Source organism: Oncorhynchus kisutch, linkage group LG15, assembly GCF_002021735.2.
Source record: "Oncorhynchus kisutch isolate 150728-3 linkage group LG15, Okis_V2, whole genome shotgun sequence".
NCBI classification, from domain to species: Eukaryota; Metazoa; Chordata; class Actinopteri; order Salmoniformes; family Salmonidae; genus Oncorhynchus; species Oncorhynchus kisutch.
Genome location: NC_034188.2, coordinates 56,848,461 through 56,875,116, shown reverse-complemented (window position 1 = coordinate 56,875,116; position 26,656 = coordinate 56,848,461). Strand labels below are relative to the sequence as shown.

General features: G+C 44.4%; 1 protein-coding gene across 2 annotated transcripts in view; it reads left to right on the top strand.

Annotated features, from left to right (window-relative positions):
* The window catches only part of LOC109905533 (numb-like protein), a 60,676-nt gene extending 37,030 nt beyond the window's left edge, over positions 1 to 23,646 (top strand). For both annotated transcript variants that reach the window (XM_020502958.2, XM_020502957.2), the window contains exons 2-9: positions 3,688 to 3,838; positions 8,852 to 8,926; positions 13,219 to 13,293; positions 16,275 to 16,415; positions 16,829 to 17,036; positions 17,543 to 17,806; positions 19,929 to 20,108; positions 20,711 to 23,646. In XM_020502958.2, the coding sequence (XP_020358547.1) occupies positions 3,713 to 3,838; positions 8,852 to 8,926; positions 13,219 to 13,293; positions 16,275 to 16,415; positions 16,829 to 17,036; positions 17,543 to 17,806; positions 19,929 to 20,108; positions 20,711 to 21,603 (1,962 nt within the window). In that variant the 5' untranslated portion in view covers positions 3,688 to 3,712 and the 3' untranslated portion in view covers positions 21,604 to 23,646. The remainder of the gene's footprint in view (positions 1 to 3,687; positions 3,839 to 8,851; positions 8,927 to 13,218; positions 13,294 to 16,274; positions 16,416 to 16,828; positions 17,037 to 17,542; positions 17,807 to 19,928; positions 20,109 to 20,710) is intronic.
* The last annotated feature ends 3,010 nt before the right edge of the window (positions 23,647 to 26,656 follow it).

The window sequence follows — 26,656 nt, the reverse complement described above, 5'->3', positions numbered from 1 at the left end:
AGAGAGGCAAAGAAAAGAGAGAGAGAGAGAGAGAGAGGCAGAAGGACGAGAGCGAGAGAGAGAGAGAAAAGGAAGAGAGAGAGGCAAAGAGAAAGAGCAGAAGAGAGAGAGAGAGAGAAAGAGAAGAGAGAGAGAGAAGAGAGAGAGGGGCAAAGAGAGAGAGAGAGGGGCAAAGAGAGAGAGAGAGGCAAAGAAAGGCAGAAAGAGAGACATTAAGTAAGAAACGGGGTGAGGGAGAGAGCAAACCAGGAGGATATCTTCAGTCTACGGTAAACAAAATAAAGACAAAAAGCCATAAGTCATTCCCCGACCAAACACACTTTCCCAGTACAATGTACTCCAGATGTCTTCAAATGAAAATATTGGGCGAGGTGCAACTTTTTGTTCGTAGTTGAAACTTGGCATAGGCCCATACTGTGTGTGTGTGTGTGTGTGTGTGTGTGTGTGTGTGTGTGTGTGTGTGTGTGTGTGTGTGTGTGTGTGTGTGTGTGTGTGTGTGTGTGTGTGTGTGTGTGTGTGTGTGTGTGTGTGTGTGTGTGAGAGAGAGAGAGAGTGTGAGAGAGTGTGTGAGAGTGTGAGTGTGTGTGTGTTTATCCTCAAAAGGAAAATTCAGGGGACATTTCGCCGGGTCCCACAATGAAAAAGGTTCTTTTAGACTTAGGGGCTAGGGTTAGAAGTTATGGTTAGGTTAAGGGTTTGGGGTTAGGTTAAGGTTTATGGGTTAGGGAAAATAGGATTTTGAATGGGAATCAATTGTTTGGTCCCCACTAAGATAGTAAAACAAATATGTGTGTGTGTGTATTTTGTGTGCAATTAATATGCATGTGTGTCTTATTTATGTGAGTGATTTGTAGACTGGGATACTCACGCTCTCTTTTCTCCCTCTTTTTTACTTTTTGTTGTTGTGCTGAACTGTGAACTCCAGCTGGTTCTCATTGCAGGAATTCGTTGGATGAGACTTGGGCCTAAGTGCATGTCTGTGTCTGTGTCAGTGTCTGTGTGTCGTTCTGTCTGTACTCAGCCGTGGAGATGCATGTTTTGTAATAGTGGATGAAGTGTTGTCAAAGTTTCTTGCACTCTGGCTGTAGTTTGGTCTGGCAGTGCCAGTGTGCCGTCCTCTGAATGCCGGGTCTGTACTGACTGGGGTGAGTGGCAGGGCGCTGCGTGCAGGGGGTTGATACCCTGGCAGAGAGAAGCAAGCACCAACACTGTGACCTCAATCAGATCAGATTGAGATTTCAAAGTCTCCTCCCTCCCTGCCTCCTCCCTCTGCCCCGTCTTCATCTTTTATTCCACTTCTCTTTTCCTCTCCTTTTCTGACACTTTCCCTCCCACTCTCTCATTCCCCTCCTTCTCTGTTACTGTCTCTCCCTCTATCTATTTCACTCTCTCTCCATACTTCTCGTTTCCCTCCCCTCTGTCCCTCTGCGGCCTCCTTGGCAGGAGCTCAGCCGTTAGGTCACATGACCTCATAGCAAGTCGATTAGATCAGCCCTGAAACTGGAGCACAACACTCAGAGCCTTGGCCCCTCCCTGCCCTGCCTCCCCCAGCCCTGGACCCTCCCTGTGCTGGACTGGTCCCCCATGTCCCGGGGCCTGTGGCAGGGTGCTAAGCCCACTCCACTGCTCCTCCCCTGGGGGGCCATCTGACGCCAGCCGCCCCCCTGCACCTGCTCCAGAGGGGGTGCCAGCCAGGTGCCATGCTGCCGGCATGCTACCCAGAAACACCCCTCCCGGCCTCTGAGGGACATGCCACTCTTGGCAGAAGCCACATGCCAGCCATGCCAGCCATGAGTAAAGACACCCGTGTACCCCGTAAACAGATCCCAATGTGCCTGTACACACACCCAATTTTACACACACTTTCACTTAAGCCATGCCATGCCTCACACCTGCTACCCATCCCGTAAGGTGACAGAGCTGTGTGTATGTGTGTGTCCCAGACTTATCTAATAGCGGTGTGTTTGAGTCAGTAAATAAACCTTGGCCTGTGTGTTTTAAGGGAGGAGAACAGTTCTACAGGGCTGACAGATCTAGATCAGCTGATTATACTTTCTGATCAAACTTTTGGGAACACTTCAACACATCAACTAGACAAATACTTAGTGAAAGCCAGGAGAAAGGAATGCCGAAGCTTGGGGCGTGATCGCTGAGATGCCCAAGATCTGAGATGCCCAAGATGGTAAGATCATTTGTCTGTTCCACTTTAAACTGGCCGTGCGATATTCTGAGATGGTTCTTTTTTTCTGGTTCAGTTTTCATACTTGCAGAGTGAGAAACTGACTCCCACAAAAAATTACTCATTAGCATTTTTAAACAGGACTTGTTTTGATGGTGTCATGTTTCATTATCAAGACGTTGAAATTACCAATGCAAAACAGGTATTCTGGCTGAATGACCTAATTGTGTGTGTGTGTTTTACATCCGGCAATAATTCCAATGTTCAAAGCCCACAGGATGAAAGGACCGTCTGGGGTTTGTGGACTAATCTACCTGTAAGCCTTTTGACTCTAAACATTGATGGAAATGTGATTAAACACATCTAATCGAGAGAGCTCTGTATAGATATTTAATGATGATAATATGGATTCAATTACTAGGTTCTGGTGAGTGTGTAAAACACTACTGTCATTAATTTCAAATCATCAAATCAAATTCTATTGGTCACATACACATAGTTAGCAGCGAAATGAGTGTAGTGAAATGCTTGTTCTTCTAGTTCCGACAGTGCAGTAATATCTAACAAGTAATCTAACAATTCCCAAACAACTACCTAATGCACACAAATCTAAAGGGGGAATGAGAATATGTACATATAAGTATATGGATGAGCGAAGGCCGAGCGACATAGGCAAGGTGCAGTAGATGGTATAAAATACAGTATAAACATGTGATATGAGTAATGTAAGATATGTAAACATTATTAAGTGGCATTGTTTAAAGTGACTAGTGATCCATTTACTAAAGTGTCCAGTGATTGGGTCTCAATGTAGGCAGCAGCCTCTGAATTAGTGATTGCTGTTTAGCAGTCTGATGGCCTTGAGATAGAAGCTGTTTTTCAGTCTCTCGGTCCTAGTTTTGATGCACCTGTACTGACCTCGACCTTCTGGATGATAGCAGCATGAACAGGCAGTGGCTCGGGTGGTTGTTGTCCTTGATGATCTTTTTGGCCTTCCTGTGACATCGGGTTCTGTAGGTGTCATGGAAGGCAGGTAGTTTGCCCCCGGTGATGCGTTGTAAAGACCGCAACACCCTACGGAGAGCCTTGCGGTTGAGGGTGTTGCAGTTGTAATACAGCCCGACAGGATGCTCTCGATTGTGCATCTGTAAACATGTGTCAATGTTTTGGGTGACAAGCCAAATTTCTTCAGCCTCCTGAGGTTGAAGAGGCGCTGTTGCGCTTTCTTCACCACACTGTGTGGGTGGACCATTTCAGTTTGTCTATGATGTGTACACTAAGGAACTTAAAATGTTCCACATGTTACAGTGTTGTCTACACTTGATTTCTTTAAAATGGAGTTTGCCCCTCTGGGCCACCATAGTTGTCTCTCTCGCTTTCAGAGCAGAGGTGCCATTTCTTGTCGTTGTCATTTCACCTCTATGATAACACCCTCCCGCCCCTTCGATGTCAAGAGTGCACCCTTAACACATACTGACCTCGCCCCCTGTGTGTCTTTGTCTCCATAGCAACAGGGAGCCCCAGACCCCGGAGATGAATAAGCTGCGTCAGAGCCTGCGCAGGAAGAAGCCCACCTACGTGCCGGAGGCCAGTAGACCCCACCAGTGGCAGGCAGACGAGGAGGCCGTACGCAAGGGCAAATGCAACTTCCCTGTCAGGGTAAGACTGAGACCCCTGTCCTGGGACCTGGTCTTAAGCGGACTCTTAACTAAACCTCAACCTAACTCTTATCACTCTTAATCTTTTGGTTCAAAATATTGAGGTATAAGATTCAATTGGCATACTCTCTGGGACAACAGGGAAGGAAGTTATATTTCGTCTTACAAAATCACGCCTAACTCTAGCCTTAGATCTAACTTAGTTCTGACTTTTACTCTTATCCTAACTCTTATCCACACCACGATAAACAATATTCTCTGGTCTGATGAAACCAAGTTGAACCCTTTGGTCTGAATGCCATACTTCATGCCAGGAGGAAACCTGGCACCATCCCTATGGTGAAGCATGGTGGTGGCAGTATCATGCTGTGGGGATGTTTTTCAGTGGCAGGGACTGGGAGACTACTTAGGATTGAGGCAAAGATGAACGGAGCAAAGTACAGAGAGATCCTTGATGAAAACCTCATCCATAGTGCTCAGGTCCTCAGACTGGGGTGAAGGTTCACCTTCCTACAGGACAACGGCCCTAAGCACACAGCCAAGACAACTCAGGAGTGGCTTCGGGACAAGTCTCTGAATGTCCTTAAGTGGATCTGCAGAGAAACTCCCCAACTCTGCCAAGCTTGTATCGTCATATCCAAGAAGACTTGATGCTGTAATTACTGCCAAAGGTGCTTCAACAAAGTACTGAGTAAAGGGTCTGTCCCAAAAAATCTAAAAACCTGTTTTTGCTTTGTCTTTATGGGGTATTGTGTGTAGATTGATGAGGGGGGAAAACGATTTAATCCATTTTAGAATGAGGCTGTAACGTAACAAAATGTGGAAAAACTCAAGGGGTGCGAATACTTTCCGAAGCCCATTGTAGATATACCCTTCAGTTTCTCCAGGACCTGTGACTTTCTTTGGGACCTTCATCCATAGACGGGGTTGAGCAGATTTCACAGGTCTCTGAATCTGAGGTTAGGAAACATAGAAATTAGACGAGGACTTGTTTCATTATTCTCAAGTCGTATAACATTTGATATTTCGTTGCAATTGTGTTTTTGTATTGTCATAGTTCTCTCTTTGGGACTGGAAATCTGTTCATTAGCTAACGAGCTTAGCTACTAGCTAGGTAGCTAATGTTGTTGTTTTTAGCAGATCAAGCTAACGTTTGTGTCATTAAAAAAATATATATTGGATGTCTGTCTCTCCTATTTATATGTAGCAAGCTAGCTAGCTATCTGACGTTACCTGGAATAGATGGTTAACTTGATAAACAGCTTGCCTGTGTGCTGCACATAATCCCAGTGCCACCACCTCCTGCTGTTAGCATTACTATCCATGCAGGAAATGCAGCCTGCTGCAATGCTTCTTTGGGAAATCTATAAACATCCATTTTTAAAAAATAGATGAAACCCTGGTTGCCAGGGCCATCCCACGTGCAAATACTATGGTCAAAATGCTAATTGTAACCTTGAGAAAACCACTAGACCAGGGGTCTCCAACTTTTTTCTAGCATGAGAGATACTTTAAAAAAATATTGCAAAATATTACTATTTTTTATAGCATTTAAATAGGCACATTCTTCTCTTCTACTCTACCCTGCAACTCATCCCTCTGTCCTTGGTGTACAATAGATGTCATTATAGCTGGTAAAATAGTCATTACTATACAGTATTAAAATGATATTTTCTATTTTCTTGAATTCTGTTTTTGCTGGTTTATTTTTCCTGGTGTAGAATTTTAAAAACCGTTTTACTCTCAAAAGTACAAATATTCATAGAGAAATAACGAAAATGTATCTTCTGAGTCCATGCTTAAATCAATGCTTAAATCACATCAGATTACATTTTTTTTTAGGTAAACAAAGTAATTCCTTTTTAATTGTGCATCTAGCAAGAGAGGAATGTGTTGGCACAGAGTTTCTAAACCCAGAGGCGCAACTTCGTAAGACTTACAGGAACGCTTGCGAAATAGATCAAACAGACCAGGCAAAGGTTTGGGGTTTGAGAAGTAAATGAGAGAAGTGCTTCCTTAGTTGTTAATTTTCTCAACATCTAAAGGCACAACCTAGATTCGAGACAATGTCTTAAGTAGTTGAACATGTTATTACTCCAACCTCGTGATTGACAAACTGACACGTTTTCATTTTGTTAAATAAACTACTTTATATCACATGAGTGCCTTCTGTTTCACAGCCTGCACATGCGCAGTTTGGCGTGAGACGACCGTTTGACCCGATGACCTGTTTCTATGCAAGTGCTTAGCTAGCCATTGTCGCCATGACATCACCTACTAGTGTGATCAGGGAGTTCTATTGGAAAAGCAGTTTTAGCCTATCTTCATTCTGTACTCTCTCATCCAGGTGAAGCTGGTTGAGAGAATGCCAAGAGTGTGCAAAGCTGTCATCAAAGCAGAGGGTGGCTACTTTGAAGAATCTTAAATATAAAATATATTTTGATTTGTTTAACAAATTTTGATTTGGTTACTACATGATTCCATATGTGTTATTTCATAGTTTTGATGTCTTCACTATTATTCTACAATGTAGAAAAAAGTAAAAAATAAAGAAAAACCCTTGAATGAGTAGGTGTGTCCAAACATTTGACTGGTACTGTAGTTCTGTCAGGTAAGCCTACTTTGCAGTTACCATTTAATTGAGAAGGTTATTGGGGAGTCTGTCTGTCTACCCACAAGATGGTTATCATTAGCATCGCTAACTGGCTACATGGAGTGATAAACAAACACACACACACACAAAACAGACAGTTGGTAAATATTGCTGGAAATTCATTGGCAGATATTAGGGTGGGGAAATGTGAATGTGGCTTTGATTGGATAGTAGCCGGGAGCTTTATGTTTATGACAGTTTGTAATGGAACAAATGAAAAAATGCAGGTACTTTCATAATTGCTTGGCGAGCTTCTGTTAGCTCGTGGTCTACCCCTGAATTATACTAAGTACACTAGCTTAGCTAGCTAGCTGTTTACAGCCGTGATGGAACAGCTGTTGTTTACAAACACATCAGAAGTTCTTTGGGGACCTCCTCAAAAGGCTGTTAAAAAGGTCTATACAAATTCAAGTTTATTGGTCGTGTACGGTAGCGAAATGTTTATAGAACTAGGAACAAGGCGACCATGTCTGTCGGTGCCATCTTGCTACAAGAGCATAGCAGCAGTTGTTTGGAGCACATAGCAGCAGTGTTAGTAGGCAGGCCAAAGTCTACACAAGGTGTCTCTCTCTGTTTCTCTCTCTCTCTCTCTCTTTCTCGCTCCCTTTATTTCTCTCTCTATCTCCCTCTCGCCAATGTTCCCTCTAAACTGCGCGTGGGTACGCAGCACCCCTGGACTGCTGCACAGAATTAATATCAGCCTGCGCAGAGAAGCACAAGATTGAACTTCACTCAGCTTTCTAGAGTTTTCCCCGTCAGTTAACACTATCAACGGTTCCCTTTACTGTGGGAATTGTGATCGAATCAACAAAATATTAGCCACTTTCAATGCAACATACCGAAACAAAACAAACTATGCAAGACTTAGTATGCAAAATTAACTATATAAGATATTTTGTTGTAGTCAGAACACATCAGAGTATGATTCTATTGCAATGACACCACTACTCAGCCCGTACTCTACACAGACCGGTGCGCCGTATCCAATCAAAGCTGCAGTAGCCTACTGTATATGCAAATAGACCATTGCCATATATGGATCTGTGCCATTCACTTTGAACTGGACTGTGTTTACAGCATCAGCGGTTGTGGGTAGATGCGCTTGTTTTGAGATCAAAGTGAGAGCTACATGTAGTGATGTGTGTACATTTGTTCATATCCTTTGCTAGTTAGTGAGTTATTACCCCAGTTATAGATCCTTTGTAGTCAGCAATGGGGGAGTGATTGCTTCCTACAAGAACACAAAACGTGTGTATTTCTAGACAGCTTTTTTTGTCTAAAATGGCAGTGTTGTATTTTGAGAAAGCTTATTCAAGCCTAAGTAGGCAATAGGCAGAGGGTAGCATCATTTGTCTAATTCTCGGTAATAATGGCATGGGAATAATGCTGGTTTTATTTTGTAAAGTGGTTTCTTGCATCAAACAACACAACAAAATGTTCAGTCACCTCCTTGTCTGAAGGACACGTTGATAAACAGGTTAATGTCAAGCCCTGCATGTTTTTTTCAAAAGCTTTATGGAATGTAGGCCTACATTGAACACCACTCATTGGCTGCTACTGTAGGCTGAATGTAGAACAGCTATTTCCATGTTAAAATGTTATTGTATGCGTTTTCTCCATTGTTAGGCCTACATTATGAGAGCCACAGAAGCTTACTTGACCACTGTTAAAACTAACTTAAAGTGGGTAGAGCCTCAGTGTTCACAGCAAAAGCACACCGGAAGTTGCACAAAGTTGCACAATGTTCAAGTTTGAGCTCAGCATACCTGAAATTTGCTCAGTGATGAAACAATTTTGAGAGAACATTGCCTGTCTCTCTCTCTCTCTCTCTCTCATTTTCTCTGTCCACTTTCACTCAGCCACACAACTCTAAATGGGCTAAATAAAGTGACTTGCTTTCAAAAAGGCCTCTGCGGAAAGGTAGTATACAATCTACTGTATTTGAGGCAGCTTTTCTGTATGTTTTTCACTCTGCTGGCTTGGCTCAGAGGAATGGGTTTGTATTTTACAAAAAAAAGCTCTGGCAACCTAATTGTCTCTCCAAGGGCCTCCGATGCGCCACAGGGAACTCTGTGGGACAGGAAATCTAATCCCGTAAAAGGTCTCTTATCCTCCCTCATTCATCCTCATTATTGGCAACTAACACGGTCTGGTAGCTCACTTTGGAATGGAAGGACTCACACTATTTTGTGATAATGTGAATGCAGAGGGTATTAAATAGATTGCATAGGTTACTTGGGCATATTTCTGTGTTCATGCAGTTTGCATGAATCTTCATAATAGCCTTTGCGTCTCCCTCTCGGTTTTAACATTTTCTCTCTCTTTCTGTTGTTGTTTCTATCCCTCTTTCTCTCTCTGTAGTACCTGGGTCTGGTGGAGGTGGAGGAATCCAGAGGGATGCATGTGTGTGAGGAGGCTGTCAAAAAGCTCAAAATTGTAAGTATCCCTCCACTCTAAACCCCTGCAGGTACCTCTGTTGTATTTCTGTTTATGTAGGCAGCCATGTTTTGTTGTATAGGCAGGTATTCTTATCCTGGTGGAGTTATCAACTCATTATAAGATATCCTGCACCGTGCACGTATGCAGTAGTTCAACACACACACACCACTGCAGTCTCCTGCTCCCTCTCAAGATTTTTTCAGCTTTTTTCACCTGTAGATTTTTTCCTTCCAATTCCCTTTTTTCTCCTTACTCACTTATCCCCAGATCCATATCTCCTCTCCTCTTCTGCCCTTACCTACCTCTATTTTGTCTTTAAGCTCAGCCCAATCCCACCCCAAGCATCTGCATTTAATTCCTAATCTAAGCCCCTTGCTCCTTCTCCTGGTGGGGCTGAGCCCTCCTTAGTCTCAGTAATGAGCTCAGCTACTCAGACCTGACCATCCCCGTACCACAGCTTTAGAACAGCCACCCGCCACTCGGCCCTCTGGGAAGGCAGAGTAGCCCAGGCCGTGCGAACAGTGTGACACAGAACAGGCCGGGTCACACAAGCTGCAAACAGCGAGAAAGCAACCATAGCATGTGCTACTGCCCGGGCCAGTGCTGCTGAGAAGCCAGGTATACTAGACAGGGTCTTGGGGATAGGATGGCATGCAGTCAGAGTGGGGTCAGGAAGTAGGGGACACCCCCCTGTCAGCTCCCAGGCTCTCCCGACCTTGGGGCTCTGTCTGTGGGGAAGGAGTTGGGAGAGCAGGCCTAGACCCATGGAGAAGCCTGGACGGCTCCGGTGTTTCACTGTCTTGTTTGTTTTCCCAGCCTGACCCTTTTTTCTCATCGTCTTTCATGGGCTTTGTCCACTGCTCAGCAGGGTAGTTGTGTGTGTGTGTGTGTGTGTGTGTGCACTCTAGCATGTGTGTATCTCTTCTATCCTTCAGCCTTCATCAGCAAGTCTGCTGCACCCCTGTCATCTCCTTTGTCACTTTTCTTTTACCTATAAACACACTCAGTTCCCTCTCTCTCCCTCTCTTTCTCTTTCTCTCTCCAATCTGCAGTATAGTGATTGGCTGTGATTCTGGCTGGTAGTCAGGCAGCAACTCTTAGCTTCTCTCGGAGGCTCTCCTCCTCTTCCTCTCCCACTACCTTCTCTCGGAGGCTCTCCTCCTCTTCCTCTCCCACTACCTTCTCTCGGAGGCTCTCCTCCTCTTCCTCTCCCACTACCTTCTCTCGGAGGCTCTCCTCCTCTTCCTCTCCCACTACCTTCTCTCGGAGGCTCTCCTCCTCTTCCTCTCCCACTACCTACTCTCGGAGGCTCTCCTCCTCTTCCTCTCCCACTACCTTCTCTCGGAGGCTCTCCTCCTCTTCCTCTCCCACTACCTTCTCTCGGAGGCTCTCCTCCTCTTCCTCTCCCACTACCTTCTCTCGGAGGCTCTCCTCCTCTTCCTCTCCCACTACCTTCTCTCCATCGCTGTACCTTGTTTTTCACACGCTTCTCTATGTTTTACATGGTGCTCCTCCACCTCTCCTCTAGTTCAGCTCTCTCACTGCCTCAACTCTCTTCCTTCCCCTCTCCTTTACTCTCCCCTCGCGCTTTCTCTTTGGGATTATGCAAAATACTGACGCTTCATCGGTTTGCCACGCTTTTCAAAGTCATTTCCTGCAGCGCTCTCAGTCTCCCTCATCTCGCTCTTTCTCCTTCTCTCGCACGCACGCACACACACGCACGCACACACGCACGCGCGCACACACACACACACACAAATCTCAGCCCCTCAGCAGGAATACTGCTCTCCCAGCTACCCTCATATTTTGATGGTATTTTTAGCCTGGCCTTGTTCTGGTGCCCCCTGCTGAATAGATAGAGAGGCTTGTGAAGTGAGACAGCCAGCTGGCTTCCCTCGGTAGGATACCCGCCTCTATTTCTCTTTATCTACTGCCTCCTACAGAGAAACAGAACAACTGGGACATGCATTCCACTATTGCCACTTGAGGACAATGAAAACCCTTAGATCTACTATACAGCCATATGTTTTAGGCCTCTGGTGATCTGACTGCACCGGTCCTGCAGCATCAGTCAGATAAATTCACAATTGATGATGCCAGGCCAGAGTGATTGAATGGCCCTGCGGTGTGAGTGTGTTGGATGAGAGTGGTGCTCTCTCGCTCTCCCCCCTCCCTCAATCCCTCCCTCCCAATACAATTAAATTTGAATTACTTTATTGTTATGATGTAACAATGTACATATTGCCAAAGCGTACTTTGGAAATTAAGTGATTCATTAATTTATAATATTAACACAATCAAAATAATAATAATCAAGATTGTTAACGGGACAATCAGTAACAACAATAACAATAACAATGGCATAGAGGACATGTGCAGGTTGGTTGGTCTGTCAGACACTGTGCCTCATCTTATGGCAGGCAGCAATGTAGTGCGCTGTTCACCCACAGTTCTCTGTGTCCTCGCCCAACAGGACTGGTAGCCTATTTTCACCAGAGAGGTCATTGAAACCTTAAATAAGGGTTTCACGTTTGGTTAAATTACACACTAATTGTTTTACACTGTATTTTGTACATTTAGTCAGGAAATGCCGCTCTGTCTCGAGTTCTGCCGGGGTGCAGTGGTTGCACAGCCTTTCCTCTACAGGGAGCCAGGTTTTCCTGTGTCGACCCTCCTCAGTGGCAAGGCTGTGCTTACTAAGCCTGTACTTTGTCAAGGTTTTTCTATGGTTTTGATCAGTGACCATGGCCAAATAGTTTGTCATGGTGTACTATTGATTTAGGGTCAGATAGCACAGCATTTTGCTTTGTGCTTGTGCTTCCCAATAGGTCATGTAGTCTTGTTTAGACTGTGTTGTAATTTGATTTATTCTGATTGATTGGATGTTCTGGTCCTGAGGCGTCAGTGTGTTAGTAGAACAGGTTTGTGAACTCAGCCCCAGGACTCTTGGCATTGCAGAGCCTGGTAATAATATGTGAGGGGGTCACTGTATTTTAGATGTTTCCAAAACGTAATTGCTATTTTTTTGTTTTTATTATTCAGTGGATATTGGCCTAATTCTGCCCTGCATGCGTTGTTTGTAGTTTTCCTCTGGACATGTAAGATAATCTTAAAGAACTCTGCATGCAGTGTTTGTTCCATTGGGTGAAATCTTGTTTTGCAAGTGGACCCCACACCTCGCTGCCATTAAGTGCAATGAGACATTCAATTCGTTTTAGACAAATGTGAATAGGTATTTCAAATTTTTTTTTTATGGCGTAGAATGCCCTGTGTACTTTCTCTCTCAGTTCATTTACTGTCTCATTAAGGTGTCCAGTTGAGCAAATTTTTAAACCTAAGTAATTGTAGTGTGTGCAGTACTCTGTATTTTCTACCAATTGAACTTTGAAATTAGACTTTGGTCTAATTCCCTGAGATCTGGATCTTCTCTGGAAAATAATTATTTGTGTTTTTTGGGGTTAACTGCCAGGGCCCAGGTTTGGCAGTACTGCTCTAGCAGGTCCAGGCTCTGCTGTAGGTCATGTGCTGTGGGAGACAGCAGCCACAGGTCATCTGCGAATACCTGGCATTTAACCTCTGAATTGTGGAGATTTAGACCAGAGGCTGAGGATTTTTCTATTAAATTGGCCAATTCTTTGATGTAAATATTGAGGAACGCGGGGCTGACATTGCAACCCTGTTGAAGGCCTCGTACCTGGTTAAAGAATTTTTTTTTTTTCTTGCTCATTTTAATAATACTCGTATAGCCATTGAATTATGGTATATCAAATCAAATTTATTTATATAGCCCTTCGTACATCAGCTGATATCTCAAAGTGCTGTACAGAAACCCAGCCTAAAACCCCAAACAGCAAGCAATGCAGGTGTAGAAGCACTATATGTGCTTATAGCATATAGCATTATATGTTACCCCCTACACCACTTTCATTAACTTTTAGAACAGTCCTGTATGCCAAAATAGAATCAAATGCTTTTTGGAAGTCAATAAAGCAAGCATACATTTTTGTCTTATTGTGGTGGACATGTTTATCTATCAGGGGTTGTAGGGTGGAAATATGATCAGCTGTGCGATGTTTTGGTATAAATCCAATTATTGAGGAAGTTTATAACTCTTACATTTATAATACTGCAGAAAACCTCTCTTTTTTCCTCTCTCTCTCACTCACTCTCTCTCTCCATATCTTTTTCTTTCCTTCTCTCTCTCTCTCACCCCTCCTCTCTCTCTCTCCCTATCTCTCTTTCCCACTCTCGCTTTCTCCCTCTCTCCCTATCTCGGTCTCTCTCCACAGAGTGGCAAGAAGACAGTGAAAGCAGTGCTGTGGGTTTCAGCAGACGGTCTCAGAGTGGTGGATGACAAAACCAAGGTAAGAGTGTGCCTGCAGGGCTGTTTGCATAAAAGTGTGTGCTAATCATACATACAAACACACAAAGTCTGCTTCCAGATGTCAAAAGTGACTAAACATGAAACAGCAGCCCTGCTGGTGGTCTCTATCTCAGTAAGTCCAGAGTTTGTATGACAGAGCAAGTGTACAGATGTAGGATCATAATTTGATCACTCTGATGCAGGATAACTTTCCTGCAATGCTGGACATTTGAAATGTGTAGTGTATTTGAAGTTTAAAAAGGCTTCTGAAGTTTGTAATGTCCACATGGAAATCTTTCAACCCCTACAAAAATGTCCATAATAATAATCCACATAATAATTCCCATTTCTGGTTGCTGCAGGATCATTTTTATGCCGTAGCAAACTGCCTCAAATTAAGATCCTACATCTGTAGTAGGTAAAGTGTGTTGGAAAGACAAAGAGAGAAAACTGCTCAGCAGGAGAGAAGCTGGCACTCCCTCTCTACCCTCCCCCTACTCCCCCGTTCGTCTTTTACTCTCCCCCCTACTCCCCCGTTCGTCTTTTACTCTCCCCCCCTACCCTCCCCCTACTCCCCCGTTCGTCTTTTACTCTCCCCCTTCTACCCTTCACCAACCTTTCGGCTGCTACTCTCCCCCCTCTTGTTACCCACACTGCAGGTCTCTCTCTACCCCAGCACTTTCCCAGGTCACCTGCCATTCTCAGTATGGGCTGAGATTGATGATGTCACCCTTCACACTCAGAGCACAAGGACCCTACCTCGTGCCTGTCCCGATGACTGTGTTTATCCTCACTGGCCAGATTAAACTTACTTTAGGCCGGACTGCTGAGTTTTCACACTTGACATTTAAAATGTAAATATATTGACAGCATGACTTGAATTTGACATCAAATTCATACTTCGGCCTCAGACAGAGCCTGACTATAAATTCCAGTTCTGTTCTTCCTCCTTCTCTCTTGTGCACTCTCCCTCATGGATTTAAAAGGAAAGGATTGGGGCAAGGAACTTCCTCCAGCCAACGTTTTCACCAGTCCGATGCTTTTATATACTTGGATGTCAAAGGGGGCTTTGGGGAGGGAGACACAGTACACACACACACATAACATTTGATTTGACACACACACAAAGAAACACACATGCACACCTCAGTACAGGACTGTCTGGCCTCCAGGGGCCCCTATTGTGAGTGCAATTACCCACGTTTCTTGTCAGGCCAGAGAAAAGAAAGGGGAAGAAACAGTCCCACTAAGCAGTCTTTTTTGTTTCCTGTGTGGCAGTAGACAAATAGACCCCCCATCCCCCCCCAGCATCCCTCTACCTCCCCTCTTTATTGTAACCCCCTACCTCACTGAGTCAGCAGTCTCCTAAAGACCCTCCCCTCCCTCCCTCTCCCGGTCCACTTAAAGTCAGCGTTAAAGAACACCACCGCCACAGAGAAAGAAAGCCCCCTCTCCCTCCGCCTCTGTATCTGACCCATGTGACATGACTCAGCACTGTGCCCCCTTTCAGGTTTTCTGTGACATGCCTATGAGTGATCCCCCACAACCCCACACACACCCCTTGCTATCCCCCTCACCTCCACCCACCCAGAGGAAACCCAGTCCAGCGCTCGCACACACACATAACCAGACGTTCACTTCCACCACCAGCCTTTCTTCATCTACTAATTGGCTCTGAATGAATAGACTGTTATTTATTCCTTGCCCGCTTCATTCATCCCTCTCTTCCTATTCCCAGATGAGTGTGAGCCCCGTTTCCCTTTCATCTCTTGTTTCCCACTCCTTCCACTCTGACTCAAAGTCTGTCGGGAGCCCAGGGGCCACTAGTTGGATTGGGGGGGGGGGGGGGCCCTTCCTCACCTGATAGTTCCCTATGGTCACCAGCCGAATCTCCTGAATGAGCCTGATACAGATTCTGGAACAAGAGAAAAACAAAGTGTTTACATCATCATGTCTTACATCATATTTTACATCATGTCTTACATCATATTTTACATCGTCTTACATCATATTTTACATCATGTTTTATATCATGTCTTACATCATATTTTACATAATGTCTTACATCATGTTTTATATCATATCTTACATCATAATTTACATCATGTCTTACATCATATTTTACATCATGTCTTACATCATATTTTACATCATGTCTTACATCATGTTTACATAATGTTTTACATCATATTTTACATCATGTCTTACATCATATTTTACATCATGTCTTACATCATGTTTACATAATGTTTTACATCATATTTTACATCATGTTTTACATCATGTTTTATATCATGTCTTACATCGTATTTTACATCATGTCTTACATCATATTTTACATCATGTCTTACATCATATTTTACATCATGTTTACATCATGTTTACATAATGTCTTACATCATATTTTACGTCATGTCTTACATCATATTTTAGATCATGTTACATCATGTTTGCATCATGTTTTCATCATGTCTTACATCATATTTTACATCATGTCTTACATCATATTTTACATAATGTCTTACATCATGTTTACATCATGTTTTACATCATGTTTACATTATGTTTACATCATGTTTTACATCATGTTTTATATCATGTTTACAACATGTTTTGCATCGTATTTTACATCATGTTTACATCATATTTGACATGTCTTACATCATGTTTTATATCATGTTTACATCATGTTTTACATCATGTTTTACATCATGTTTTACATAATGTTTTAGATCATGTTTACATCGTGTTTTACATCATGTTTACATCATGTTTACATCATGTTTTACATCATGTTTTACCTCATGATTTGTAGAGCTGTGAACAAGATTATCTTTCCTCACCAAATAATTACATTTGATATTTTAGTATGTGTGTTTTAATCATATGCATTCTCTATACGCTAACATGTTATGTGTGATACGTTTCATTTATGACGTGGCAAAATCAGCCTTCTCTACAATGTAATGTCTTTGTCTTTAGGACCTCATCGTAGACCAGACCATTGAGAAGGTGTCCTTCTGTGCGCCTGACCGCAATTATGACAAGGCTTTCTCCTACATCTGCCGTGATGGCACCACACGCCGCTGGATCTGCCACTGCTTCATGGCCCTGAAGGACTCGGTGAGGGTGTGTGTGTGTGAGTGGGCCCAGGCCCAGCAACTAGTCCAATCCCCATATCGCTCACCCAGGGATTAAGATTAGGATTACTCTAGGGTTATCTCCATCTCAATTGCTTCTTTTAGCCCTATCCACTGTGACCTCCTGGCACTCGGAGACATATTTCCTACAGGGTGATAACCACTTTTATAGTGTCAAGTCATTGCTCAAAGACATGGCTTTGGTTTGATAAAGCATTTTCCAGTATGGAAATTGACTGGCTTTAGGCTATATTCAGATTTGTCAATGTGTATGTTTCAGTATTAGTGGCCATTCACACATAATAGAGTTTTACACACATGCAAACATGCATGCGCCCACGTACACACACAGGGGTGTTGAGGAGGGGTGTTGACCGGGTGTGTTGTGGTCACCAGGGCGAGCGTATGAGCCACGCCGTGGGCTGTGCCTTCGCCGCCTGTCTGGAGAGGAAGCAGCGGCGCGAGAAAGAGTGCGGCGTCACAGCCTCGTTCGACGCCAGCCGCACCTCCTTCGTGCGCGAGGGCTCGTTCCGCATGACGTCGTCCAGCCAGCAGGGGGGCGAGCGCGATGACATCACGAAGCAGCTGCAGGACAAGAAGAAAGGTATGACTCATCAGGAGACGGAGAGCAGCACAAACACACAGACAGTCACACCTGTCTCTCACATTCTAATGTATCACTGGAAAGTTACTGGAAAGTCAAATGTGGCCTGTGTTATAGAGCTAACAGGAACAGAAGGGTTCACTCACTGTGGATCGTCGTTGTTGTTCACCTCTATCACTCTGAAGTGTAGCAACACATCTACTGTATGTTGGCTAGTAGTAACCCTTATCAGTGTTATTGGCTGTAGTGGTTACTGGTTGTAGTCCAACATTAACCCTGGTCATTGTAGTCCAACATTAACCCGGGTCATTATAGTCCAACATTAACCCTGGTCATTGTAGTCCAAGATTAACCCGGGTCATTGTAGTCCAACATTTACCCTGGTCATTGTAGTCCAAGATTAACCCTGGTCATTATAGTCCAACATTTACCCCGGTAATTGTAGTCCAACATTTACCCTGGTCATTGTAGTCCAACATTTACCATTGTACTCTGTCTGTCTCCAGAGCCCCCGTGTACCATCCCAGCCATCCCCCCTGGCACCTCCTCACCCCCTGAGGGCTCGGCCTCGCCTGTGGGGCAAGGGGTGGAGCATGCCATCCCGCGGCGCCACGCGCCCATTGAGCAACTGGTGCGTCAGGGCTCCTTCCGGGGCTTCCCGGCCCTCAGCGGGAAGAACTCGCCGTTCAAGAGGCAGCTCTCGCTGCGCCTCAACGACCTGCCTTCCAACCTGCAGCGCAAGACCGCCGACTTCCAAAGCAAGAACCCAGGTTAGCCTCTCCTGTTTATGTTAGCTTAGCTAAGTCTCTGCATTCTATGACCAAGGACAAAGAGTGGTTAGCCTCACCTGTTTATGTTAGCTTAGCTAAGTCTCTGCATTCTATGACCAAGGACAAAGAGTGGTTAGCCTCACCTGTTTATGTTAGCTTAGCTAAGTCTCTGCATTCTATGACCAAGGACAAAGAGTGGTTAGCCTCTCCTGTTTATGTTAGCTTAGCTAAGTCTCTGCATTCTATGACCAAGGACAAAGAGTGGTTAGCCTCACCTGTTTATGTTAGCTTAGCTAAGTCTCTGCATTCTATGACCAAGGACAAAGAGTGGTTAGCCTCACCTGTTTATGTTAGCTTAGCTAAGTCTCTGCATTCTATGACCTAGGACAAAGAGTGGTTAGCCTCACCAGTATAGGACAACATTGTCCTGCAATGCCATCCTTCCATGTTGTGTTCATCACTCGGAGGAAGCCTGGAAATCAAGGCTAATGTCAACCAGAGCCTGGAGTTTTCCTGCCTGCCTTCATGACATGACCAAGGCAAACTCAGGGCTTTTTCCTGGTCAGATCATGGGTCAGAAAAAACTCTGGACCCTTATGACAACGTATGGTGGTGTTTATAATTACACCAAAGTAGTATTTGACCAGGAACAAGTGAAGCCAGAGATTGATTGGGGTCATAATAGCAGTGGAGTTGATCATTAGTGTGTTATTAAGGATGTTGTTAATTGCTGTGGCTGATTGCTGAGTCCATGTAATGGTTATAAGTATGATAATTAGGATTCCCAGCACGGCTTTGTTCCTGCTGTAGTAAGGTAGATTAAACCTCTCAGTTATGTTGATTATAGTTATTATGAAGCTGATGGTGGCAGGCCGTGGCTTTTAATAATTAATAAACACACATTTCTGAAGGTTGCAGCACAAATGTGCCTGACATCTATTTACATTCATGTATGCAGCAGTAGAAGTAGTAGCATAGTGTACAGAGACTCTCTCTTTCGTATAGGATCTGTACCTATTTGAATCCCACGCATGCATAGAAGACACCCACACACACACTTAGCTAGCAATAGAAGCCACATGAGCATGAACACACGCAAGCACAGGACACATGTACACACACCCACACACACACACAGTAGCAGCTAATTTCACAGCTCTCTCAGTGAACAATGTGTCTATGAGCAGTCTCCACTAGACCAGTCCCTCCACATCCCCTTAAAGCTGTCATGTCCACAGAGACAGCCCCCAGCCAGCCCCTCTCACAGCCATAGACCCAGAGATTGTAGTACACATACACGGATGCACACATGCATGCACACTAACACTACTACACAGAGAAACCCCACAGCTGCTCCCGTCCTCTCTGAACCCTATGGGCAAATGAAATGTTCAGAAAGAGAGACATTACAAGGCAGTCATGAACAAAGCAGCAGGGTTCTCCAGACAGAAAGACACTCTACATCTGCACCGGGAGTAGTTCTTCTAAGCAAGGTCATATTCATTAGGCACCAAACAGAAGAAAACAGACTGAAACAGGGTGTGACTACTTAAACTTGTCCAATAAGAAATGCCCATTTTCGTTTTCGTTGCAAAAGGTTTTGCTATGGTGTGCCCTAATTAATAGGATCCAACAGAGAGACGATGCAGCAGCAGCTCCATAGGGATTACATCCACCACTGACCCCTCTGGTTCTGATTGGCCCCACAGCTCTCTCTGCTCTCCACAGGCTTTGCTCTCTCTCTGTCAGGGACAGGTCACTGATAGGGGAATTACACAAATTGTGAGCTATTTTTATCTACTGGCTATAGGTTGAGAGGTTTTCTCTGTTTTCTACACTAAGGATTTAGGCCATAGAAAATCTCATGCATGAATAACAGACTGGTCGGGTGTGTTACAGAGGAACTTTTATTTTCTTACTTTGAAGTACAAACGATTATGTAGACCTCATAGGACCATGGGAACAGATTACTTTGCAATAAAAGGCTTAGAAATGTTAACATCCGGTGTCATGTACTTTAATCTTATATCATTATATAAGTGTATGTTTGGCCCAAGACTTTAATCTTGCCATCAAATCATCCAAAGGAAAGCCAATCCTCAACCCTTCTCCCCCTCTGTAGTCCCAGAGATGGATCTGTCCGTGTGTGGCGAGGCAGACAGCAGCATCAACGCTCTGTGCAGCCAGATCAACCATTCTTTCACCAGGCCCTCTGAGGAACTCTTCTCCAACCCCACACCCAACGGCCTGCCAGCCTGCACTGTGCCCCCAGCCATCCCCCCTCCCCCTGCCCCCCTGCAAGGTAACTCATTGACTACCTTATCATTCTCTCTATGAGCTCTAGTCTGGCTTAACATGTAGTGTACAGCTCAACTCCAACTTTGTATTGCGTTTGTAGTGTATTTGTATTGTGTTTGTAATGCGTTTGTATTGTGTTTGTAATGCGTTTGTAATGTGTTTGTATTGTGTTTGTAATGCGTTTGTATTGTTTGTAATGTGTTTGTATTGTGTTTGTATTTGTAATGTTTCCAATGCTCTATTGTTTCTAATGCTTGTAAGGCTGAATTGCCTGCGAAGTGTCAGTTATCTCTAGGCCGGGATTCAGTCTGTGATGTGCTACAGTGCAGGTCACTATACAGCCGTCAATGGAGCTTTTTAAAGGCCTTTTACCCGATGTTTGTGGAGGTCACATTCATGGTAAATGTTGTGCATGTCGGCTCAACCCTTAAAAGGTTTGTTGTATATATGGCACGCCTTGCATTGAATCCCGGCCCTAATCAGAAAAGGCTGCCGAATAGGGAGTGTGTGTCCTCTGTGCTTGTCATGGTAAAGCGGTAGAGAGATCCAGCAGCAGGGTTGATGTAGTATGTGATTGACGTGTGGTGCTCTGCTTCTCTTCCACAGCCACGTCCTCCTGGGTGCAGGCGGAGCCCCCGGTCCAGTCCCCTCCACCGGTGGTCCACAGTGGGCACAGGAGGACGCCCTCCGAGGCTGAGCGCTGGCTGGAGGAGGTGGCCCAGGCCGTCAAAGCCCAGCAACAGACCCCCAACCTGCCCCCGCCACCCATCCAGCCCACCCCTGCCATTCCAGGGCCACCCATGTCAAGCACACCTATGTCATGTGTGCCCCTAATGGGGGCATCCATGCCAGCGGTACCTGGCTCCCTGCCCACTTCCATGCAGCCCTTTCCCTTGTCGTTTGATGCCACTCCCGCGCCCGTGGGCATGTATACCCAGCCACCCATGCAGCCAGCGTTTGTACCCATGCAGGCCTACATGCCCGCCCTGGCCAACAGCATGGCGTACTCAAACGCCAGTGTGCCTGTGGTGGGCATCACGCCTTCCCAGATGGTGGCTAATGTTTTCTGCACAGCAGGCGGCTCTACCGGCGGGCCTTCCATGGGTATGGGCTCAGGGCCTAAAATGGGCACGCTCAGTGGCGGGCATCGCCACTCTTTCTCCGGCCAGCCGGGCGGGTTCCCTATGCCACCCTTTGGAGCTCATCCCACCGTCAACGGCCTCCCCCACAACATTCCCACCTCCTCCCTCGCCACCATCACGCAGAACGGCACTAGCAGCAACGGTGGCAGTAGCAGCAGCTGGCCACCGGAGAGCACACAGCTGGCCAACCCGCCACCAGCCAATGCCCAGGAGGTTGATCGCTTCGAGGCAAAGTGGGCTGCGCTGGAGACCAAATCGCAACCCAAGGCGGCACCCAACCCTTTCTCCAATGACTTGCAAAAGACCTTTGAGATCGAGCTTAAACTCGGTATTAACCCAGGTCAGGCCACTGCATAGACTATGATGATGCAGACCCCCAACCAGACTGAACCACTCCACTCAGCACCCCAGCCCCCTGCCCTAAATGCTTTCGCTACCCCCCTCTTAATTTTCTCCTCCTCTGTTGAGACCCCAGGATGTAAATTGGGTCTGAATGCAGGGGGGACATGATGACTGTGTATGGGGCTCCTCGCGATACATTCCATGGGATTTCTAGCAATCATGTTCTGCGTGGGGATCTATGGAGGAGCCAGAGAATATGGACACATCACAGGACACTGAAATGAGAAACAGAGAATTTACGCTGATGTTAACCAAGCACAGCAAAGGCCCTGGTTGACTAGCCAATGACACGACTCGACGGTAGAGACCCCAAGGGAGGCGTCGACCAATAAGAGTGACAGTTTGACTGCCAAAATTGTTTTATTTATTATTTTTACTTAGATTTTAACCGTTATAGTTTTACATCATTTTATTTTTCTTCATCAGTGTTCAAAGGTTGTTTCTCCCTGTATTTATTTTGTGTTTAACTGGAAAGAGGAGGGAAATAACTAGCAACTGTAACTGGCAGCGGAGGGAGCAAAGAGAGGGAGTGAGTCATGAAACCAGAGGCTGGAAACGAATGTAAATAGCATGCTTTTTTCACCCTCTATTTCTTACCAATCCACGTATAACCGCCAATTTGCTATTCAACCCAAATGAGTCACTGTTAGCTAAATCACCATGGTGACCTAACACACCTCTGTCCCAGTGCCACTCCACCTGCACGACAGACACACTAGAACCCTAGAACATTCTGGAAAGGGTTCAAATGGTCCAGATAGTACGGTGGTTGGTTGACTCTCGTTATATTCTGAAACAGAGTAGTAGTCACCCCCAGTACGAGTTTAGTCAGTCAACACTACGAGGGTCTATTTGGGAATGTTGAGCCTGATGTTCAAGAGAGGCGGGAGGGAAGAGCTTGAGCACTTCGTAAGATAAAGATGGCGAGGTCGGGATAGCTTTATTTGAGAGGAAGTTATGATGTTGTTTTGTCGCTGGGACTGGGATTGAAATAGCACCCTATTCCTACATAGGGCCTTGGTCAAAAGTAGTGCCTCCCACTGGGCACAGCCGTCAATTCAACGATGGTTCAACTTCATTTAATTGAAATGACGTGGATACAACGTTGATTCAACCAGTGTGTGCCCAGTGGGCTGGGTCAAGCTGACAGTAGGGGAAGAGGGAAAGAAAACGGGAAGGTGAAAGGTAGACGGAGAGATCGAGGGCATACTTACGAGAATGAGATGAGGAAGTGGACTATTGAAGGGCTGTGATGAACTGAGAAAAGAGGAAAGAAGAAAAATGTTACGTTAAACAGACTGGTTGTTTCATTCCTTTAATCTCCTTTCACTACTCCCAAACAAAGGTACTTCTGTTAGAATGATACTCACCATGCATTTAGAGCTCCATAGAAACAAGACTTTACTGTTTGATCATATTCTCAAAAGAGGCAAGCATTTCCTTCCGTGACTTTAGTTTAAACACACAAAGACAGTAAATGTGCAGTATATTTTAGCCCATTTGGCAGGACTTCCAATGGCAAGTCAAGACGGGGCAAACGCATGTGCTTCGATGGGATGCTTTGTGCTATTTGCCATTATAATGCTTTATGTACGATCCTGCCCCAAACAACAGGAGTGTATGGGGAGTGAGACAGAGTGGAACCCAGGGAACCAGTGTTATTGAATGGACATAACTAGACAAACAGGCTCCACCCATCCCGCTCTCCTGGTCATTAACTCCTTAGGACTCAGCCAATCAGGCTTTGCCATTTTCACGTGGCACAATACTGACTGACATCCATTTGCTTTCCCAAAGATATAAAGCAGTAGTGAGGAGCCATGCTTTTGCTCGTTTAGACAAATAGATTTTCTAAATTAATTCTCTCCCCGTCTTTTAAGAGAAAAGACATAGTCATTCATGAAATTGCTGTTTTTATTTAGTTAAATTACCCTTGTTTGCACGCCCTTTAAATTAAACTGTAGGTTAATTATGTTCAAAATAAGAACTAAATTACCTCTTAAACTCGATTGTAAACCACAGTGTAGTGATAACAAACTAGTGGAGTTTATTTTTATTCTTTATTTACAGAATTTTGTATTTAAACCTACATATTTGTATTGTAATTACATTGTACAAAGATAAATAAATAATATAATATTAAACTCGTGTTGGTGTTTGCATTCTGTATCATTCTCGCCCTCCCTTTATCCCAATGCAGGTCATGTACCTGTCTTATCCTTATCTTCACCAGTACTAGTAGTACTAGTAGATCAAATGTATCTGCACCCTGTGCCAACGGGGATGCGTGTACCATTGCCATAAAAAAGCCTCATGTATATAGTCTACTTTTAAAGATGGTCAATAGTTGAACAGCACCAGACATTCAGTTGAGTGAATTCTCTCCATAGCTGTATTTTATATCTCAAACCTACTTGTTTGCCCTGAAAGTCATGGAGTGAAGCGTTGAAGAATTCTCTCTCATTGAAGGCATTGACTACGCTTGCCAACTCTACCGCTGTTCACAGTACTTTCTCTGGTGTCTTGACAAAAGCTCAGGCCTCTAATGCGACCAGACAAGGCCCCTTTTCTTCCCCAAGGGCCATGAAAAAGAGGACAGCCACAGAACACTTGAGTCATTTTAGTAGTAACTCTCTCGTCATTGTCTTTCCGCTACTGCTTACTGCAGCGCTGAGGAAGAATCGGGACAACAGGAAACACAACAAAGACAGAGTTAGAATGAGGACAGGCCCCACTACTACAGAACAGTGCAAGGGAAATGGGTTGCCATGGACACAGCAGTGAAAGGGTCATTTATAAACATCCCAACACTGCCAGAGTAGGCAGAAAAAGCTCAGTACATATATAAATTAAACTGCCATAGAGAAAGAATGTTGTTGGAAATAAAAAAAGCAGACTAATGTGCTCACGTAGGCCAAATCCTAGTGGTGTCTGTCTGGCCTGAGGAGAAGCTGTCATCTAAGACTTCTCACTGTTTCTATTATGGACATGCTGAACTGCAGGGCCCATATTCATAAAGCATATCAGAGTAGCATTTTATTGTGTATTACTGCTGCTACTTTACCCCAATTCAATTTATGATCTGGGTGCAGAATCCCCTAAAGTCATTCTTTATATCAACTCCACAAAAAACAACACACATTTTTATCTGCTTTCAATCTGGTGCGTCACACAGTGCTGGTAAGTGTATGACAGCAGCATGTGATATCAGAATGGGAATCAGTAACTGTGTTTGTGTAATAGCGCTAACCCAGATATTGGAATGGGCAGATAATACATTCACTGCTATTTGTTTCTAGTGTTTTAAGATTGGTGTATGGATACTGTGGCACATCTGTTTCCAGTTCACGTCTGTTAAATGTTGCTTTGCCACCGTTAGAATAACGTTGGGAAATGTAAGCGCTCGCACGTGACCTTTAAAGTCCTTGAGGTGAGGGAGGTGATTAAGTCGATTGATTTCATACGTTTAGACATTGATCAGTTCAGAGTCCATTGTTCTCGTCCCTGTCGCAGGCTGCTAATCACACATACAGTCACTCAACGAGGTCATTTGAACAGATGAAAGGTGTATTTTAATATTTATTATGTATATTAAAGACTCTTTTATCTTCAGTATAAAAATTGTGGTTTGAAGCCTCATTGGCTCCAAGCAACCACACACACATACACACACTCGGAAGGTATTCAGACCACTTGACTTTTTCCACATATTGTTACGTTACAGCCTTATTCTAAAATGGATTAAATAGTCCCCCCCCCACACTCATCAATCTACACACAATACCCGATAATGACAAAGCAAAAACAGGTTTTTAGACATTTTTGCAAATATGCACATACTACCGTTCAAATGTTTGGGGTTACATAGAAATGTCCTTGCTTTTGAAAGAAAAACACATTTTTTGTCCTTTAAAATAACATTACATTTATCAGAAATACAGTGTATGCATTGTTAATGTTGTAAATGACTATTGTAGCTGGAAACGGTAGATTTTTAATGGAATATCTACATAGGCGTACAGGGGCCATTTATCAGCAACCATCACTCCTGTGTTCCAGTGGCATGTTGTGTTAGCTAGCTACAGCATTTGTGGGTTCGATTACAGGCTCAAAATGGTCAGAAGCAAAGAACTTTCTTCTGAAACTTGTAAGCCTATTCTTGTTCTGAGAAATGAAGGCTACTCCATGTGAGAAATTGCCAAGATCTTGTACAACGCTGTGTACTACTCCTTTCACAGAACAGTGCAAACTGGCTCTAACCAGAATAGAAAGAGGAGTGGGAGGCCCCAGTGCACAACTGAGCAAGAGGACAAGTACATTAGAGTGTCTAGTTTGAGAAACAGACGCCTCACAAGTCCTCAACTGGCAGTTTCATTAAATAGTACCTGCAAACCGCCAGTCTCAACGTCAAAAGTGAAGAGGCGACTCTGGGATGCAGGCCTTCTAGGCAGAGCTCCTCTGTCCAGTGTCTATTCTTTTGCACATCTTAATCTTCTCTTTGTATTGGCCAGTCTGAGATATGTCTTTTTCTTTGAAACTCTGCCTAGAAGGCCAGCATCCCGGAGTTGCCTCTTCACTGTTGACGTTGAGACTGCCGTTTTGCAGGTACTATTTAATCAAGCTGCCAGTTGAGTACTTGTGAGGCGTCTGTTTCTCAAACTAGACACTCTAATGTACTTGTCCTCAGTTGTGCACCGGGGCCTCCCACTCCTCTTTCTAATCTAGTTTCTTGGCAATTTCTCGTATGGAATAGCCTTCATTTCTCAGAACAAGAATAGACTGATGAGTTTCAGAAGAAAATTATTTGTTTCTGGCCATTTTAAGCCTGTAATCGAACCCACACATGCTGATGCTCCAGATACTCAACTAGTCTAAAGAAGGACAGTTGTATTGCTTCTTTAATCAGATCAACAGTTTTCAGCTGTGCTAACATAATTGTAAAGGGTTTTTCTAATGATCAATTAGCCTTTTAAAATGATAAGCTTGGATTGGCTAACACAACGCTCCA